Below are 21,187 nucleotides of genomic sequence, written 5' to 3'. Positions count from 1 at the left end.
TGTGTTGTTGCCTTGTTATTTGTAAATTAGCCTAGGAATGTTCTACCAACAAACTTTTTAAAAAATAAAACAAAACAGTTCCATTTAGCTCATGTACTCAGAAGATCATTATCTGGACCATGAATGAACAGACATCACTTACGTTCACTTGGTTTATGATTCAGTTAATTGAAAAAAGGAAAGAGGACCTGTTCAAATTAGCATGAGTTCTCCATTGCCTGTATTGGAAATAAAGGCATTAATGGGGGATCAGGAGGGCATGGTCACCTCCAGATGATCAGGACACTCAGCTGGGGCTCTGATCTTTGTTGGACTAACCTGGTACTGGTCACAGTGACCACGTGTAGCCTGGTAACTGTGTCACCCAGTGAAGTGTAGAGTGACAAGGGTCACCCTCACACCTGCAGACCATTTGTCACCATCTGATAACAGCAATAAAGTTATACCCTTCTGGTGTCCTAAGTCCTGTGGCTTCCTGAGAATAAACCCTGTTGTGGGCTGTCTCCCAGGACTTGCCCAAAAGATATTTGGGAGAACTCAATGAGCCATTCTAACATTTTAGTAACTTGGACAAGTGCAATCTGATGACTCAGAGTGTGTGCAGTTTACTTTGGTAGCATAGATGCAAACACAGTGCCCACGGGCAGTTTCTAATACTAAAGAGCATCTCTGTTGGTCCATGATTCCTTTTAGGAGACTCATTGCACACCTGGTCCTAGATAAAGTTTGGGTTCTTCATTATCACCTTAAGTCCTGTCTTTTGGGACATGGGTATAATGGAAAAAGTGGTAAACTCAGCTTGTTGGTCTTAACAAGGTCCTTCACTGTGGAACTATAAGCAAGAAAACTGTGCTAAGCTGTGCTTAAGCTGGTTTTACCCTTCACTTTATGACAGTGATACAAGCTGGGAACAGAGATCTTGGATAGCTCTCTCTTGACTAAGAGGAGATGCAGAAACCAATTTCCTGCTGTGCTGCTGGACCCCATCCAAGCCTGATTTCTCCAAATGCTCATCATCTGCATGGACCTAGATGCCGACTGCTTGAAAAGACAGCATCACCCCAGCCTTTCAGGCAAAGAGAGGTATTCAGCAGAAATGTATGTAAATGCAGCATACAGTTTTAATGAATCAGGTCCTTAGAGGAAAAACAGTTCCTTTCAACAACTGAAAACAGTCAGTCATTTTGGCTTCTAAACAACCCACTATCCCCAGTCGGCCCTGTCAGCATTGCTCTTCTCTCCTTCCTCCAACCTCTACTTTCTACCTGTTGAAAAAGTTCATCTTAAAAGTTCTTTCATTTTAACAAAGGAAAGTGTCAGAACCAAGTGTGCAATTAAGTTCCCTTCTATCTTCACGTGTCAAAAGTCTTTACTGAATGTTGGCAGATTGAAAGAAAAGAAAAAAAAACTTTTTTTATTATACATGAAAACCTGCAAAAGGCAGTAACCTACTTTTTTTTTTTTTTCAAGGGGATTTCTAGGCAAAGTGGTGTCTCAGAGCCTCCACTACCAGTAAAATATCACCTGGGGTAGGGACAGGGAGAGGGGTTGGCAGTTTTTTGCTAAGTTGGACAGTGATTTTGAAAAAACAAAGGAAGATGGTTGTGCTGTCCTAGAGAAGCACAGATTAATAAAAATAGTCATGGTCTCTCCTGCATAGGAAGCATCTAATGATTTATGATACATGGTCAGATGATCCACTATATGACCAGAAAAAGAGAAAAAATTCTGAACTGGGTCAAAACAAGAGCCCATGCAGGCCATGATCCCTACCAGTGGCCAGAGCAAATGCCGGGTGTTGTGTACAAGAGTGGGGCAAACATTATCCCATGAATCTGATTTATTCTGAGTGTGGCAGAGTTGCCAGGTATCCAAGGACCAGATATCAGAGAAGTGTCATGAGCCAGAGTAGTCTGTGCTGGCTGTAATCAATTCCACAATAAAATTATTATTCATAGTATTCTGGTTTGGTCTGTGTAAATGTAGGTATATCTGTCCCTCTGATCATATGGAAGACCTTGTGCTGTGAAACACTGGGAGGTTTCCTCTAGGATGCTGTGCCTCTCCAGCAACTGCAATAGTTGACACAGCCTTCAGCAGTGTTGCAACTGTCCAAGATGCAAACTGGTCAGGTTCTGTCCCCTGCTGTGAAACCTCTCAGGCTCTCCCATGCCTCTGCAAGGAAAATTGACCCATGTTTAAAGACCCTATAAAACCAGTTCCCACTATTTTTTTTCTATTTCTATGTGAATTGAATGTGTATCCTGAGATCTTTTTTACATTTCTAGGGTTGATAGGGCAATAGTAACACCCTTTGGCCAGAATTATGACAATTCAGTCTTTTTTGGAGCATTTTGGCCTGTCCAGAAAACCATCCACTTGCCCAGACAATCATCTGCTTAGTCAAAGGAGGTGAGTGGAAAGAAAGAGAGTAGAAGACTGGTTTGTCTCATTGCTTATGCTTTTCTGACCCTTTCAGCTCTTTTCAGGCTGTTTCACTCTCATCCTGCTATTGCTGATACTTGTGTTCAACAGTGAACAGTGGCTACACAGCCAAATCATCTCTTCTTCCCATGACAATTATTAAGTAGAGTTCTCATTCTTCATTGTCTGGTCCATAAAACTGTTAGAACAGATCGTGGCACCATCCTGTTGCATCAATTTCTACTGTCCCAGGCAGGTCCTGAGTTTGCAAATGGGAGAGACCATTTCCATGAGGTAGCTTTGGGAGATGAAGCAGTTTAACAGAATGAATGTGATTTGTTCCATGATGGACAATGATCCTGGTTTTGTTCTCTATATTTCTATCAGCATGGTCTCAGACCAGGTAGGACTGAGCAGGAAAAGAGTCACTTCAGCTCAGTAGCCTCCACGTGTTGGCTGTTGGTATCTAAAGTATAATTTTTTAACTTTCACTGGCCTGTGGGTCACAGTTCTGTGCATGGCAGCTGAACTGCTTCCATTCAGGGTGGGTGGATTTCTTGCTTACAAGGTCTGGAAGCCCTTGTTGTCAAGGAGGCCTAGGAGCTCCTACTGGACACTGGAGCCTTCATCATTGTGGACATTTAGGGCTCTGTTTCATTACCCACATGTAGATTTTTAATACCCAAGACATCCATGGCCATGGCAGATACAACACAGTAACAAAAAGAGAACTGTGTGCCCCTGGAGCAGCAGCTCATGGCCAAACTGTAAAACCCAGTTCAACTCAAATGGCAGTGTGTGCATGTGTTTGGGCAGCTGAATTGAGCCGATGAATTTGGATGTCTAAATCCATAATGGAAATACACCTGTGGAAATCATTTTACCCTTTCCACTTGTTTTTCCTCATCACCTATATTCTAAGGACTGTGGAAATAACTTTGTTCTTTCCCCTTATTTTTCCTCAGGACCACACAAGTGAGAATTTCTGTGGGCTTCTGGCTCTGTCCCACAGTGGGCAGAAGCAGCACAAACAGGCAGTGGCACTCCAGCTCTTTCCACAGACAAAGCTTGCCATGAGTGATCTTACCACCCTGGAATTTCTGTGTTGGTTTTGGCAGCAGCACAATAATGCCCTGCTTTTTCTGGTGTCAGCACTCACAAGCCCAGGAATCAGGGAAGTTGTGGAATTGCTGAAATTGCCAGCCTAGAGCTTCGGTATGGCTGGTGAGCAGTGGAAAGTCCTGATGATTTTCTAGAGCTCTTTGCACCAGACATGTGAAGCGTGGCTGGGAAAAGCCATGCTGATATTGTGATGTCATGGACGCGTGTCTCCTGAACACCTGGGCAGGAATGGGAATCCCTGTTCTCCTTGCAGGCAGGAGAGGGCAGTAGTAACACACTCATTGACCCATCTGTCCCTGTTATCAGCTCTGACTGCAGTAGGATGTGGCCTCTCTATTATTGACAGACCTCCCTGAGTAATTTCCTGGTGCTTTTAACTGATAGGACGGCGAAAAAAGGTAATTTTGTTCCTAAAAAGTGCTGGATAACAGCCTACAAGCCTGAAGTTCATGGGGGTTAGAGGCAGTGCATGCTCATGGTACCTCATCTCAGTAGTGAAGGAGGCTGAGAAAGTGGATATGGGGTGGTGAGAAAAGGTAGTGAGACTCTTATATGGCCCTCAGTGGCACAGCCTTTGGGGACAGGACATAAAAGTGACCCACCAATAATTACAACCCATGGCTTTGTGATTTCTCCCTAAAACCAGACGAAAATGGGGAAGATTTACATCCTTTTGGTTGAATTGTGTTCCATGAATGGGACAAATCCTCAGCAGGGAGGCAGGATGTTAATGGGCTGCACAGCAATGGGGAGACACAACTTGCAGAGAGCAATTTCCTCTGGCCAGCTGGTATATTCTCATGCCTCTGAAACCCCTGGAGCCCTTGAATGTGGATACAGGTAAAGAATAAGATAATATTCCACTTACATTATTCCTTTTAATGTACAGGGGAATTAGGAACGTGGTATATGAGGTCTCTCATCACATCCAGAAAATTCCCACTGATCCACATGGTGATGCTTTTATGACCCCAGGGAAGGACCACAGACTACATTCATGGGATTCACAAGCATGAGGTGTTTGAGGGTATCTCATCTCTGGGTCACTGCCAGGGCACAGTGCTCTGGATACAAGAGGGACATCAAGGCCAGGAATCTTGCCAAAGCAGAAGGACATTGGGATACACAGGACAATCCTGTTGCTGGTCAGCCCTTTCCCTTACTAGGGGAAATCTTCCCTGTTGGATATATCACAGCCTGGAAGGGTTTTCAAGCACTTCCAGCACGGAGGGGATGATCTGGGAGCTCAGATTTGTGGTCTCAGCTCTACTTCAGCCTCAAATATGACACTGCAGTGAGCACAGCAAGACTGCAAACGTGTTCAAGGTTACCCCACACAGTCAGACCACACACCTAGGGCAGGTCTGCCCTACTCCACACAGACTATTTATTCCTGTTTCCCATGGCTCATGAAGCCTAATTCTTCCCTCATCAAGGCTAATTAACCTAGATGAAATGTTATCCTAACATGATGTTACTGCTCCAGGGAGACGAGTGGCTTGTTTAGAGTGAAGTCTGATGCCTCTTTGTGTCTTTAATGTCTTTAGCAAAGCTCCCCTGCTGCTGTACATTGTTCCAGTGCCTTTGACTTCAGGGGAGCTCTTGCAGTTTGCATCCAGAGAGGATCTGTCCTCCTACAGACCAGCTCTCCCTCAGCAGACTAATAGTAATTACCCAGCAGTAACCAGTACTTCAGCAAAGGCTCAGATCTCCTGCTCACACACAAACAGGAGACAAAGCCAGTTTCTGTCCCATAGATCTTACCATGTAATAATATCCTCTGCTCTCATCTTAACCAAAGCATCTGGGAAGATGTACATGCCCCCTTAACCATGGGCAATGGGAGCACAGCCACTAAAACCCCACTGCAGTAAATAAGGTCCCTCTTTCAGCATCTCCTAGGAGGATTGCTCCCCCCCAGTCAGTGAGCACTGTTGTGATAGCAGACACCACAATCCCAGCTCCATACTCCCACTCCTCCCTCCCCCAGCCCACAGATCCAACATGGAGAAGTGACAGACCGATTTCTTTTTTCGCTTCCCCTCCCTCCTTACTTCGTCGCTAGGATCATCTTTTTCCTCGCTGTCTGCTCTTTCTGTTCCATGTGCTGTCTGGCAATGTGCTCTCCTACTGCCTTGGCAGGGAACTCTGTTTCACAGGTGTAGCCGAAATCTCTGGCCAAATGTAGTGCTTCCCCTGCGGTCAAACAAAATGGGTCAGTAATTTCTTAAGGTTATTATCATCATCATCATCATTATATTGTTATTATTGTTACAGAATTTATATTACACTCTTTAAAAAAATCCCAAACATTAGCAAGTCACTTCCATAGACAGTCATTCTCAAGTTAGTTACACATTTCAGCCCAGTTGTCCTGTTGATGTTTAGCCATCAGTTGGTGCCAGGCAGAAGATAGGAAGGATATTCCTCTCATCAGATGGAAGGATGTCCCTCTCAGGAGAAAATACTGGCCAAGACACTTGGCCCTCTCTTGCCACCAGTGAGTATTGGGCAGCTGCCCAATTTTGCAAGCCCTGTTCATCATCAATATTCAAGGTATGGAAAAGAGAGGAAAGTAGGAATAAACAACTTTGAAGAACTGAGTCAGCCTGTGTCTAATGGAAGAAGAGCCCTCTACGCCAGGAAAGACCCATGGGGATAACCCACATTCCAGTACAATTGCTTAGAGGTTAAGCCAACAATACAAGTGCCCCACACCAGAGAAAAGCAGACTCTAAGGGAGAACTCAAGAAATAATTTTATTTCCAGAAGGATTGCAAACAAAACTGACCAGGCAAAACAATAAGGGAAAATGATGAAGAAGGAAGTTGCACTGAGCACCTCTCCACCTCACTGCAAAGACTGAACACAAGAACCCAACTCCGTGCTGACTGCCAAATGCCTCTGGAAGAACAGGACCCTCTTCACTAGCTTAGAGAATCCAGAATTTAATTTTAGGGTTTACTGAACACTCTGACCTGCACTCTGTGACTCTGACAACCTCAGTGTGGGATTTGTCTGACCAAAAGCAGCTGCCTGGATTGTGAACAGCTGTGCCTAAGTCAGTGTTTGCCTGGTGGGAAATAGGCATTTCCAGATGACACTTGCTCTCATCTCATTGCAGAAAGAAGAAATAGGTCAGTTACCAGAAGCGTGTGTTGAAGCACATCTGCATGAATGACTAACAGAGATGTGCTCCAGAATAGTTTTGGAGTTCAGGGGTTGTGGGTTTTTTGCCTTTTTCTTTTTTTTTTTTTTTTTTTCAGAGTTGTGTGTTTGATTGCCATCAGGAGAAGTGGCATTGGACTCTGGCTCTTTGAAGTTCAAAAGTCTGATGCTGTCAGGAGGGATACAGGACATGCAACTCCTCGCTTTGAGAATATCTGCAGTGGAATTCCTCAGATTAAATGTCAATATTGATGTCTGACTTAATACTTTGAAGTCAATGGAGACAAAGTAGCACTTGGAGCATGTATCATCCTATACTAGTGTAGAAGGCAAAAGGGAATCAGAGGAATTATTGGAAGTCTAGATTAGAACTCAGGAAATCACCTTCTGCTGACAGCATTGCCTTAGATGAGGTTATTCAAGGCTTTTCCAAGCCCAGTCTTGAATGTTTCCAGCTATGGAAATTCCACAGCTGTTCTGAGCAACATAATAAAATGTTTAATTATTAATTTAACTTCATTTAATCATGAAATTAAATCATTAAACCCAGAAGTGCTGATTTCTCCCTATTTATTATGATCTGACATGAGAAGGTACAACTGCAATGAAGGTGGAGAGATGAATCCCATCCTCAGCAAGGCTTGGTTAAGCCAAGGAAGAGGAGAAGTTCCATGGAAACAGTGGTCCTGTGCCAGGGACAGTATGAGGAATAAGAAACTGCATGCACTGACCTCTACTTCAACTCTCTTCTCCCTCTTTTGAGATATTATTTTCTCCCCTTCTCCCACTGGAGTTTTCATGGAAAAACACCTTTTGATTCCACAAGAAAATGCTTTACTGTGTGTTTATCTGCCCCAATTTATTCAGGTACTGAAAAAAATCCATGCACCACTCCCAGGCAATCTGTTTGCTGATACCAGCCAGCTACAACCTCTGCAACTGTAACCAACTTTACAGCAAAAATTGAAGATTATTGTCAAAATCATCTGCTTTCTTTGGATTATTTTTAAAACATTATTTTCCCTGTTCTTAAAAAGCAATTAACAAGCAATCAGTATCTCTGAGCTGAAAGGAGAAACAATTTCCACTTAGTTTGCAGCTTCTAGAAAAGTGAAATAATTTTCAGTGAAAGCAAAATGTATTTCAGTGGTAAGTTAACAAACAATCAGAATGAACAGGCATAGAGCTGACGGATTGCTTTGTATTTCAAATATCTATCCCAGGCTTCTTCATGGGTGAGAAAGGGTACAAATTTAAGCCATAGCTTTTACATTTCTGTAGAGTAGTTTCAAAACGTCTATTTCATATATGCTTTTAATCTTCCTTAAATAAAGACTTACAGAGTAAATCTATTTCAGAAGAGCACCAGGTTTTGCTTTTCAACTAAATTCTGTTAAAATACTTTATAGGTTTATCTTCATTCCAGCATGGAAAGAAAAGGCAAACCCTTTGAAGCTGTCATCAGGTGGAATTGCAATTCTCCAGACAGCTTCATCATGGTCCCAGTCAGTCCCAGTAACAATACAAGGAATGTGTACAGCAAAGAATTCAAACATTTAACCATTGGAAAAAGTCTTGCTTTCTTCAAGAGAACAGAGCTTTTTGTGCTAAAATGTAGGCATTCATTTAACATGATCAACAACTAAGTGACTGAAATGTGAATGTTTCCACTTACTGTTAGAAAAAAGGGAATGAAAATGTGAATTCTCATTCAAATTTATATTTACAAAGAGGGTTTATATTATTTGCTAGAGCTGAGAAAATTATACTAAACTGTTCTGATAATCTGAGAAAATTATTCAAAAGTATAAAACCTGTCTTGAGCTGGGATTGTGACTGTGATATAACACCACATGAGCAAAAAGAAACAAAATTTCTTATCTCTTCCCAGATATAGATTGGTAAAAATGTAAATACAAATGTAATTACTGTTTTTAATGAAGTAATAATTAAAATAAATTAAATTAAAATTGAAAATATTTTTTGCTGGAAATGGAAAACTCACATATACTGAAAATGCATGTTAGAGCTATGCATATTTATTCATATAAGCATGCATATACTATAAAGAGCAGGCATCCTGCATTCTAACTACAAATTCTAAATTAAAAAAAAAATAAGTGGACTTGAGTACACTCCACAGAGAATAATTTCTCCTATCTGATTGTTGAGCAAAGATGTCATTTTAAACCAGGACCAAATGATGATTTGATATTTAGAAGTGTACTGTGATATACATTTTTTTTTTTTTGTGAATAGATATCCCTTTGATTTGTACAGTAGGATTAAGTCTGCTTGGTGGGGGAAAGTAGTTTATACAAAATGTCATAGAATATGTTCTTTCTTTTTCTACAGCCTAATTCAGACAAACATTTACTTTGGGAGAAAATGTGTAAATGTTGGAAATGTGGATGAACTGACCTTTTCTCTTTTACCTTAGATTTCCCATCTTCTGCCTAGTTGTTATTTACCTCACAGTAGGAATCATGATAAAGGTAGAACCAGCTAAAACCCCTGACTATTATAGTTACTTGCCTTGTTTCAATCTAAATTCAACCTGAAATCCAATTTCCCCGTGTGTGACACCCCCCAGCTCTTTCCTCCTGCCGAGATAAAGAGCAGATGTTGGGAATCTTGGGCTCTCCTTAAACCCAGCTCTGCATCTCCTGGCAGTGCTGCCCCTCCTCTGCAGTATGACAATTGACCTGGGAGCCTTGCACGATGGAAAAGGACAGGCGCTGGAGCGGAATTGGCAGGGACAGCTCTGGAAAGCCTCGGTGGGGAGAGCAGCACCTCGGAAGGGTTCTGTGGGCAGGTGCAAGGAGTGGCCTGAGGGTCCCCCGGGGCCAGCAGGAGTGAGAGCTGCTCCTGTGCGGAGCCAAGGCAGGAGCTGTGTCCCCAGGAGAGGGACACTCGGCATCTGAGCCTCCCACTCTCTCCTCGGCTGTGCCTCCTCCGGATGCTCTACCCAGCAGAAATGTTACTCAGGGGGAGGAGGGACAGGCGGGAGGTGGAAGGAAAGTTTATTCTATTTGTAGGGTGAGAAGGGAGGAGGAACAAGTGGAAGGATATTTAAACAAAGGCTGGTGGGGGAGAAGTGTGATAGTTGAGAGCACGATGAAAAAAGAAACCGCTGACCTGTTTTTCTCAAGAGTTTTGGTCCCCAAATGATGAATGTCGTTAATTGTGTGTCTAGGAAATTTAGTGTCTTAATCAGGTTTGACAGAAAAACAAACTCTAGAATTTTTTTATTAGTTTTTCTTTTTTTTTTTTTTTTTAATCTGATGGTTTAAAAATCATTCATGCACTGCTTTAACCTGCATCTGCAATCACATTTATGCTTTGTAAGTGACCCATTCAAACAGAAGGGGACACATCCCCTCTTTTCACATCCTTCCTAGCTCCCACCGGAGAAGCTTTTGACTCTTTTGAGCCCACAGTAAAGCTTAGCCTTGGAAATACTAGTATTTATCCGAGGAGCCTTTATTTTACGGCTAATATGTAAGAATTTTCCTTTTGGAACTCGTAAGAAAAATGACCTTTCCCTCCATCTAGTCCAGGCACTAGAGGGCATCCCTCGCCTGCAGGTTACACAAAGATGTGTCCCCAAACTGCTCAGGAGAGTCCTGCGACACTGACTTCACACTCCCTGTCTGCCTTCCCGCTCGTTGTGCTGATTTATGTGCATGACAAAGAGAACATAACCGATCTGTCAAACAATTCTTATTTTGGGCCGCAGACGCCCCTACCAAAGACTCTAAAGATGCGACCTGATCAAACCAGCAATAAGTATCCTGCAGCAGAGCAGAAAACAGGAGGCCGCAGAGTAATGTTCATGAAATCTGGACCTTCATGTGACAGCCACAGCCTAGAAATAAATTTCCGTTCCTCCTTGAGCTTAGCAGACTCCCCAAAACTCAATGATTTCAGTATCTTTTAGAGGAAAAGAAGTATGAGTCATGTCAGAGATTTTTTACTTGGTTTTGGTCAATAAACACAATAATACAACTAATTTTGCCTTATCCTATATCACATAGATATTCAAGAGGTTGAGCATGCTTTTACCTTAAAGAGATATTAAAACCTCAATATATTGAAGACTGTGGGGACCTTTAGTAATAATGAATTTAGAATCATCTGAAGAAGTCAAGAATGACACAATCCTGGGTTCTTATGAGAGGTCCACAGAATGTATCTGATATTTTAGAGATTTAATAGAACTAAGAAATTATTGTTATTATTTCAACTTCTGTATTGCTATCAACAGAAAAAGCTCCTGTTGCCTTCTCTCTGGATCCTCTAAACACAGAATAAGCCTGTGTCCTTACATTTTTACCTCCTCTAGCAGCAGGAACCATTGAAGGATGGTTTTCCTTGGAGAAATTGTGCAGTTCCACCTGAAACTGCATGTCCAAAATAATAACAGCTTATACCACCAAGAATTCAATGAGCACCTCCAAGTTTGACCCAGAATTGGTTACACAGGCAGGAAATGAGCTTCACTTAGTTTTCTGTGGGAACATTAACATGGTGGTGCCATTCCCAAAAATTCCGTGAGATAAAATTCACAATTAGCGTATCCAGGCAAAAAGATCTCTGCCAAAACGAGCTCAGGCACATCAGTATTTGTCTTTAGGACTCACAGCAAGGCAGTCCAAGAACAAAAGCAACACCGTAGGCTTGGTAGCAGGTTTGCTACTGGTTTTGAATAAAGGGCAGGGAGGTGGGCACATCTCCATTCCTGGGAAGCAGGAATCCAGCCCTGACTTACAGTAAAGGTTCTCAGCCATCAGCCCCAGGCCAGCAGTTGTCAGACAGGTACCTCCCTCTCAGCCTCTTCTGAACAATGAATAACTAGTCACATAGAATCCCAGAGCCATGGAATGGTCTGGGCTGGAAGAAACCTTAGAGATAACCCAGCTCCACGCCCTGCCATGGGCAGGGACAGCTTCCACCATCTCAGATTGCTCCAAGCCCTGTCCAGCCTGGCCTTGGACACTTCCAGGGATCCAGGGGCAGCCACATCTTCTCTGAGCAATCTGTACCCCGGCCTCAGCACCCACGCAGGGAAGAATTTCTTCCTGATTTCAGCTTAAAGCCATTGCTCTGTTTACTAATGAAACCCAGCTGAGATTAATCTGCCCTGACCCGACATGCCTGAAGGTGGGAGCAGCTCTTGCTCCTCTAACTTGGTACCTTTTCTAAGACTGTAATTCCATGAGAGCTTTCTCTTGCAAGCAGATGTGATATGGACACACCCGTATTTCAGGGCAGCCCCACTGAACTTCCCTGTGCTCAGTGACCCCTGGAAATCTCAGTCCCTTGTCATATATGCTGAAAACCTCCAGTGTCAAGGATGCAAAGCTATTTCTGCCTTGAAGGATCTCCATCCTTTGGGATAACAAAAAACTCACAAAATCCTGAGCAAGCTCTTCTCATTGACCCTGCTTGGAGCAGGAGGATTGGCCTGGGAGATCACCAGAGGAGCCTTCCAGCCTCAATCCTTCTATAATTCTGTGGTAATACGTGCTGAGACCTCAGCCTACTTGCCTAGATCTGTGTGGCCCTTTCAGGCTATGATTGTAGAAGGTATTGACCTTTAGGATGAGCTGAGTTCTCTCAGCATCAAGGAGGAGGGATCTGAAATTCCCAGAGCTGCAACTCACAGCCAAACAACAAACTGGGTACTTAGTGGATTCACCCAGAACAGAAGAGATGCAGGTAGAGTTTCTTCCCTTTGCCTGAGGGGTTTGAACCTGCATCTCCCAGCTGAAGGTTTGAAGAACCTGGCAGTATTTGGTGAATGATATTTAAACAACAAATAAAGGCCAAGAAAGTATCTCCTGAGCCTGTCAAGATATTATCTGAAAAGAGATTTCGTTCATTTATGTGTGTGGGGAAAAGGCTTGTCTAAATATTATGCTTTCTTATGGGAGACAAAAAAAAAATCATCACATTTTTGGACCAGCTCCAGGAAATTCATAAGTTAAAAAAAAAAGGAGGATAAACAAACCTACTTACAGAGTTAGTCTAAGACATTCATCTCTCTCACAAGAACACTCAGAACATCGATTTGTAAGCATAAATCAATGCTGAGGAAACTGCAGGACCAAGACATTTGCTGGGAGCCAAGATATCTCAGAGTAAACTTCCATTCTGCCACTCACTCTTTCTGTGGCTTTAGGCAAGTCAGGTCTCTTTATACAAAACACAGATTATGGAATTTAACCCTATGGCTGAAAAGGGTTGCATGCCATGAAACATTTTAATTATGGTTATATTATATTGCAATATTAGAGACCTTACCTTCTACCAGGGAAGTCAGGAGTGTGACATTTGCTGCTTTTCTTCTTCCTGCAGGCAAATTTAGTCCAAGTCTGTCTAATTTTTCTCGCAAGCAACGTCCTCCGTTCTTGGATTTTGCTCTGTCATGAGAGAACAGCAGGAAAGAGAGATATTTGTCATTATTCTGGACCTTTCCCCAGTGTTAATATAAGCCTAGAAATTGTGTGTACTTCATTGACAAATACATGGGGTAATGCCTGCAGCAATGACATCCACAGGAAATATTTCAGAGATGTATTCTTAATTTCCTGCCTGCTCTAGGTGATTCTTTAATCTAGGTGATTCTTTAACATCAGCTTTTTGGCAGAGTTAGAGGTTTTAATGTCTGTCACAGGGGCATCAGATCTTTAAGCAGTTTCCACCTAGTGGAGCCCAGTTACCTGATTTGGGCATGACAGCTGGGGTTACAGTGACTGAATGTAAATATTGACAGTGAAAACACTTATACCTGATTTAGCCAAGCCAGGCTCCAAAGACAAATTAGAGACAAACATGACCTTCTAGAATTAGATTAAACAGATATCCACAATGAGTGAACTTTACTCATCTGGCTTGTGTGGCTATTAAAGGAAGCCAGAAATCCACTTAAATGTAGATGTCTATGTGAAAACCAGCTCTAACTATCTCTCTATAATTTATGTAGAGACCTGGGTATTTAGAAATGTTGTCTACAAAGCCCAAAACTCACAAGTAAGAGGGCCAAGGCAATAGGAAATGCTGAAGCTAAAATCTCAGCCATCACTGTTTATCTGTGCCCCTATGCCAAACACCTCCATCCCACTGTTCTCACAAAATGGGTCCTGGTGTGTCCCAGCTGCTTTCTGTGGCACCTCAGTGTTTGAGGCATTTCACACAAATCCACATATGCAGCAGATGTAGGTTCAAATTCTTCCTCAGCCTGAGGGAATTTTAACCTGTATCTTTCAAACAGATGCAGCAGTCAGCTGACAGCAAATAATTAATGTTAAAATACTTAAACAATGGATAAAACAGTGCCTGGAACTTGGATATCTCCCTTCCCAAACGAATGGCCTGTCTACACCTTTGTTTTTCATACAAGACATACATAACTAACCCCAAATGAGATTGAGGGGCCCTCAGCTTAGAAAAAGTAATCACTGAGTAGCAAAAATAATTAACTTAATATTTTCAGGTTCGTGTTCAAGTTCCTTCAGGCAACGAGGAAACCAAACATGGAATATCACTGTTTGGATGATTGTTTTATGCATTAAAAAATACCACAACTTTGGCCACATTGTTTGTTCAGGAAATATCTTCTGAAAATAATTTTTTCTTTATTCAGAAGAACACTTGATTCCCAAAGCAAGCTATTTGGGAAAATAGGTAACCAGTGACTGCTGACAGGATGAAAAAACAAATATTCAAGGTCTCAGGCAAACAATCAATGAGATTTTGTTTTCCTACCTCTTTCCTTGTCAAATACAGAGGGCTTGAGCCTGTTCCCTAGCTGTGAAACTCTCAGTTACAACCTGACCAAATCTCTTCCATTGCTCTCTCTGATTCATAAAACTGATTTAGCACATCTAAACTGCAGACAGGGAGGAGTCCCTGGCTTTTGCAAACTCCATGCCCTGGGTTAATTTGGGAGAGGAGATATTTAGTCTGGGTCAAAAACCTGTAGGGATCATTCAAGCATTCTAACAGAGGAGTGAAGTGAGCCCCCACGTTCAAGTCAATGCCCTTGAATCCATAATAGTTTGCACTGTATTGATGAAATCTGCAGCAGGAGTATTTAAATGAAAATTAGCTGAAGGTTTCTCCAGGATGTTTCAAATGGAGGGGAAAATTTTGGTGAATGTAGATTTTGTATTCCAATACCCAGAGAGGCAGTTGAATGGGACTTATGCCTTGAAAACAATTTATGGTCTATAGTCATTACTCTCCAAGACAGCTCTGGAGTGCCTGCATGTCTCAGGCTGGTTAAAATGACTTTCAGTATGAGCAGGAGGATCAGTGTGGCCCTCAGTGCCAGCAGTGAAATAGCCAATGACTTTCCAGCTAGTTTTGATCAAAGGGCGTTGGAGCAGCTGATGCCATCTGAGCTGATGCCTCAGGGCCACCGTGACTTAGATATGCCTGGCTGGATTACAGTTGCCTCCTGGTTTTCCTCTTGCAATGTGAGGCACACTCTGCCCTTTTCCTTCTTTCTGCTCCTGCTCTCTGCTGGTGTCTGCTCTGGTCAGTGAAGGGTCAGAGGTAAAACTTTACCTAAGTATTCCCTTCTCCCCTAATATCTCACAACGAGAAAAGTAAAAAAAACCCAGCTTATTCTGGGGTTTTTTTGTGCTCAAAAAAAACATGCAGAGAAAGGAAGAAAAACACATCCCTGCACCTCAGTGTTTGGTTTTTTTTTTTTGTTGAGGGAGGGCTGTAACTATAGTAAAATTACTTGCTTTGAGATTGTTCCTCAGCAAGAATTTAGATTTGTACGTCTGGTGAATTCCACACATTGAATTTCCCTTTTTTTTTTTTTGCTCAAAACAAGTCAAAGCAACATCTATCCATGTCTGATGAGTAACTGAACAGAGGAGGTCAAAAAAAATCAGTTTGATGAAAAATGTAAACTTGCTAATTTACTGAAAATTCCCCAGTGGTCCCTCCTGATCCATCCCCTTCTGTTCACCTCAAGTGCGACCACTATCCAAGTAGAGGAAAAGAATAAAACCTATCTGTTGAAAATAAAAAAAGTTACAGCAATTACAGCATTGTCTAGGAGTTGTTATCCTCACCTTCAACTTACCTTCTCAAAATACCTCCGAGGAGGGAGGCGTTGAGGCATTCTGGTGGTGAAAGGCGCCTCTTCACCTCTGCGATGGTCACTTTGTACTTGGAAGTGGAGCTGAGCAGGGACAAGCGACCAGGAACGGAGCAGAACAGGTCAGTGGGGTTGACAACACAGGTGCCACCTTCAAGAAAAGGAAATATTAAAATGAGGGAAACCTCTTCTGTGTTTTGACAAAACTCAGCCATGAAGAACAATTCTGTGGTTCTCTTGTGGCCGGTTCTGTTTGGTTTTTCTCAGGGCATGTGTGGTTTGGCTTTCTATAATATTATTGTTTTGAGAAAAATGAATGTGTTGGAATTTCAGTGTGGGAACAGTGAATTATTAGATCTCATAAGCTTTACAGTCAAAACAACTTGTTATGGTTATTTGATATCATTTGATTTCATGCTCTGAAAAAAATCCCTGATTATCACTAAGGTATCTCCAATCTAGTATGATTAAAAAAAAAAAAAAGATTGAACCCTCACTCACAATTTTTAAAAAACACAGTTTGTGAAAATATTAGGACATTGGTTCTAATGAGAAATGTTAAATTTAACTCTCATAACAGTATTTAGGATTACAAAGATGTAAGAACACTATGGGTGTGCAGTGATTTGCAGCAAGAGCAGCTTTCCACACCTTTGAACTCATAAATTCTTTCCAAAGTTAGGTCAAATCCTCAGCTGATATTAACGATTGAAATCTATTGAGCTACACCAGTTTATCTCAGGTTAGCTCTGCAATTGTTTGTTTCTTGAGAGTGGCAATTACTTGGCCTGGGTCTAAAACTGCTGAATGATCACCAAATCTTTCAGTCAAGACTGTGATCAATAACTCCTCAGGCAAAATTGAGCTTTTAACTTAAAGTTAGTATGAAAGAGAGAAAGAGAGAAAACTTTCTCTTCAACTGTTCCAAGAGAGTAGAACAAACTCCCAGGGAAAAAAAATAAATAATCTTAAGGACTAACACACATTTCATCACCAAGCACAAAACACTTTTCTTTGACCTGCCTTCTCCAACCTGACTACAACAAAAAAATTCTGTGGAAGAAATAAACCTTACCACTGCATGCACTATTATTCCCTGGGGGAAAGATGAGAAAAAGAATGAGCTGCATATGACAGTGATACAAAATATCATATAATTCAATGCACTACTAGAAGGAGTTCAAATGGTTTACGTGAGGATGATGATGTGAAGACCTTCTTAGAGCAGAATTAATCTGTGCTCATCACTTATGCTTAAAGGAAGCATACTGTATCTTTTAAAATGCCTTGATAGTTTCTTTTTTCCTGTGAACACCTTAATCTATTTTAACTACAAAAGCTCACTTTGTTGTGCTTAAAAAATTTATCTTCTAATCTGAATTCTATAATGAGAACAGAATAGAATAGAATAGAATAGAATAGAATAGAATAGAATAGAATGACAATTAAAAGGTCCCTTTAGGCAAGATCCTACACCTTTTTCTTTATCAACTTACACATGCAGCCCTCTTAAAATTAAGGTGACTCTCTTCCACTTCTCACAGAGACAGACTGAAGGATGAACCTCCATTAAATGCAGACTATTGCTTGCTTACATAAGGCAAACAGAATTTCTTTCCAAATATTTCAGCTCTTGAAGGTATATTTAAACATTTGTGCTGACAGCAACACCAGAAAAGAACATCTCTTGGTATCAATCCCAGATGGGTGAGATCCTGACTCAGTACAGCAGGGTATTTTATGACTTCTAATTATGTTCCAGGGCAGATATTAGTGTCCACTTCTTAGACAAGATATAGAGACAATTCATGCATCACCAAAATATAGGCACATCAAGGGCACTGATGCACATTTTTACACAGCTCAAAGCTACAATTAATGAGCTCATGTGCTCAAACACAGAAATCTGGCGCCACACGCCTGAAATAATTTTGGGTCTGTGTTGTTTTGGTGTGTTTGGGTTTTCTTTGGTAGATTTTCTTTTTTTTTCTTTCCAGAAACCTGTAAATATTTTCAAGCAACGTTTTCCAACTTCTGGTCTGTCAGGTACATTTGTGAAGAGCGTTAACACTGAGTAGATCTGTTTGTTTGGCATCTGCCACACAATGCACATACACACGTGTATATATATATACGTGTCAAGAAAACAGTAGCACTGTCTACATATTTATTTACTTCAATGAGTCTCTAGATTTTATAACGAGTGAGACTGTACTGAAATCAGTGTCATATTAAAGTTCATCTCCTTGCCAGGTTAAGCCAGTATGTGCACCCTTTATGCCAGATAAATAATTGTTCCTTTAATCCAAAAACCTGTTACCCTGCAGCTGCTCCTACCCTAACCAGAATTTACTGGAACACTTCTTATTACTATTTAGTAGAAAGTTGCTTGCAGTCTGAAATATTTTAAAATATCATGCCCAAGAAACGGGATCTAAACCAAAGCAATTCCAGGTAAGCCAGGTATGGGTTAAAAGTAAAAGAACTCAGCAAGTCTAGGTCATTTGCTTTCCAGAAACATGGGGAATAAGTAGCAAATTACAAGAAGGTAAAATCTATTGCATATAATTATTTCACTCTATTAATTATTCATTGACACAGCAACAGAGAGCAGTGTGGTGCTTTCTAGATGAAGATATGTCTGTCACAAGCTGTGTGCATTTTTGAAGGCATGAATTTCCTACCACAAACACTACCTTGGAGAGGAGATGGATGAAGTCTTGGCCTTTGCACCACTGGTAAACAGACAAAGGCATAGAGGGCTGCTGGAAAGAGAGGAGAAAGGAGAAGGGCAGCCACACAGGAAGATGAAGGATTAGGTTTCTTGTCAAGAACAAGCTTCAGAGTATTCCTTCCTTCCTTCTGATCGCGTGTTAGAGTGATTTTGCAAAGCAGCTTAACATGAAGACCACAAGATATGTTTTAAGGTGAACTAAACAGCAGTGGTAACAGCCAGCTTTTTTTCCTGTCAACACAATGCCACTGTAGGTGTTGCTGCAAAAGTCAATCCTTGCTTAATTGTTGAGCCAATCTTGTCATAACAGAGTACTTGAGAGGTGGGATGCTAAGATTCCAGCAGTAGAAGCAGAAATAATGCCTCAAAAACAGAGTGGAAATAATGTTTTTCGTGAGTCTAGTGACCCAGCCTGGAGATCCCTATTACTCTCAGCAGTTTTTGCTGGCTTTGGAAATCTTTACAGACTGACTTCTGGTGCCAGGACACATAAGACCCCCTCAGCTCATCAAATTAAGAGCCCCACATGCAGGAACAACAAAGAAATCTGCCCACAAATTTCTTTTTGCCACACAACATTGTGCCTAAAGAAGGGAAAGCTGTGGCCCTTGCACCCTGACTTGTTATCCATGGCATTCATCCTACAGAAAAGCCAGAAAATGGAAAAGGAGAGCAGGGAGACTGAGATAACTGGTGGGACCATCCAGCTGATTGCCTCAACAATTTTGTGCTCTGAGTACCACGTGAAATGGGCCTGTGAGTGTTAAGACTCTTTTTAGGACAGCTCTTTATTCCCATAGGGAAGTGAGTACGTGGTCTGATCTGACTTCATCTGTTGTCATAAGGTGCTGCTTTGGAGATGACTGTAAATGGTGATGGTTGTGCTCTTACAGCCATAGAGGTGTGGAAACAGAGGTAGGACCAGATTTAGGCAAAGGGAGAATTATAATTTATATTGCAACTGATAGATTAGGGCGGGGAAAGAAACGAGGGAAGATTCAGGCACTCAATCCCTTCTTTAAGGCTTTTCTCTCATCCAACTCTATTCCATTACTTCTTTATTCATGACAGAGTTTTAGTCTCTGATCTGTCTTCTTCATGTTGATTTCAATAAATAAAATTTGGTTTTGCAATAAGCACAAGATAATAATGGATGGGAAAGGGAGATGTTTTGTGCAGTTGACCTCATCTAAGTGACAGACCAAGGGCCCAAAACTGCTGTGTACTGAACCCCCAAATCACCTCAAGAGAATATATATAACCTGATGTAGTTAAAGATGTTTCTGCTCATTGCAAAGGGTTGGAGTAGATGACCTTTAAAGGTCTCTTCTAACACAACATATTCTATAATTCTAATCTATGATTATTTTCAAGCGGCCTGAGAGAGAAGAATGACAAAAGACTAAGTTCATTTTTATTAGTTTACTTTGAGGGCCCAATCCTTTTCTTTCTAACTGACTAGTTCATGCTCCACACAGGGTCCTTCTTCATGAGAACTGTGCTTTTGCTTTGTTTCCCAAGCCTAGAACAAACAAAAGTTAGGCTATGTGGTACTGGAAAAGGTAGTGAGAGCAAACATGGGGAGAGCATTTTCCCTCTCTTATTCCTTTCTCTGCATCAAATAGCACATGTGGGTACAAAATGCCAGCACAAGTGGTGATGGGTTGTGCAGATGACAGCAGGGAGAACAGAGCCATGCTCTAATCCCCCATCTTGTCAGTACAATGAAAATCCCAATAATGCACGTGGTGAGGATGCTGGGTCTGTTTTGGTTGCAGGTTCCCTTTGTACAGATGAAGAGAACAATAGGGTGGATGGAGTGTGGTGGTTTATTCTGATTTAGTTACTTGGGCACCTGCTGAAATGCAAGGCTCCCTTACACCATCAGAGTAAAATATTTGTGCATCCTTTCATTAATAAAACCAACATTCTGGAATATTTTTTATACTTTTCATAAGCAATGTTTTTGTTTTTTTCAGGAATGACAGAGACAAATGTCCGTCAATGTCACCAGATGGTTTTTACTCTTTAAATACAATTTTTTCAAAAATACATGTCTATAATTTTGTGAATCCTTACACTCTGCAAGGCCATCTTATATTTGTTAATTGTAACAGCCACAATATGATGGGTGTTTTATATTCATTCAATAAAACATAGTCCCTTTCTCCAAGATGTTCACCTGTAAGTGTCATGCACCTATGTCAGGAAACATCATAATACACTGGTGACAACACTGCAGAAGTGCTGTTTATTTTGTTTTTCAGCATATAGACGTTTGTGTACTTGTGTATATTATTAAGTATAAGCACCTGAATGTCAACAGATTGATCTTATATAAAATATTAATAGCATGTTATGCTTTTTATTAGTCTATTATTTATATCTGCAGGTGCTGTTTGTAGGATCCTCCAGTTTATAGTTTATTTTTTGCCCTGTGCTGAAATTCTGGCAAGTTTAGAGTATGTTACAAAATAAAGACATTAGAATCTGTCTCTCCTTAGCTTTCTTCCCTTATCATGTAGCAAATGTAAGCAAGCAGTTATCAGTACAGATTTTGTCAGTACTGTTTAATCCCAGTTCCAAAAGGTCTATAAGCAATTTAAAATTTTCTCCAA

General features: G+C 41.2%; 1 protein-coding gene across 1 annotated transcript in view; it reads right to left on the bottom strand.

Moving 5' to 3' along the window:
• Window positions 1-21,187, bottom strand: part of TFAP2D (transcription factor AP-2 delta) — a 47,093-nt gene that overhangs the window by 15,267 nt on the left and 10,639 nt on the right. Inside the window, exons 3-5 of the mRNA XM_041480952.1 lie at window positions 15,821-15,986; window positions 13,021-13,139; window positions 5,601-5,742 (exon numbers count right to left, since the gene is read on the bottom strand). Coding sequence (XP_041336886.1) covers window positions 5,601-5,742; window positions 13,021-13,139; window positions 15,821-15,986 — 427 coding nt within the window. The remainder of the gene's footprint in view (window positions 1-5,600; window positions 5,743-13,020; window positions 13,140-15,820; window positions 15,987-21,187) is intronic.

The sequence above is a fragment of the Pyrgilauda ruficollis genome, unplaced genomic scaffold (genome assembly GCF_017590135.1).
Source record: "Pyrgilauda ruficollis isolate IOZ18807 unplaced genomic scaffold, ASM1759013v1 scaffold54, whole genome shotgun sequence".
Classification (NCBI taxonomy): Eukaryota; Metazoa; Chordata; class Aves; order Passeriformes; family Passeridae; genus Pyrgilauda; species Pyrgilauda ruficollis.
This window is presented reverse-complemented; position numbering and strand designations above follow the sequence as displayed.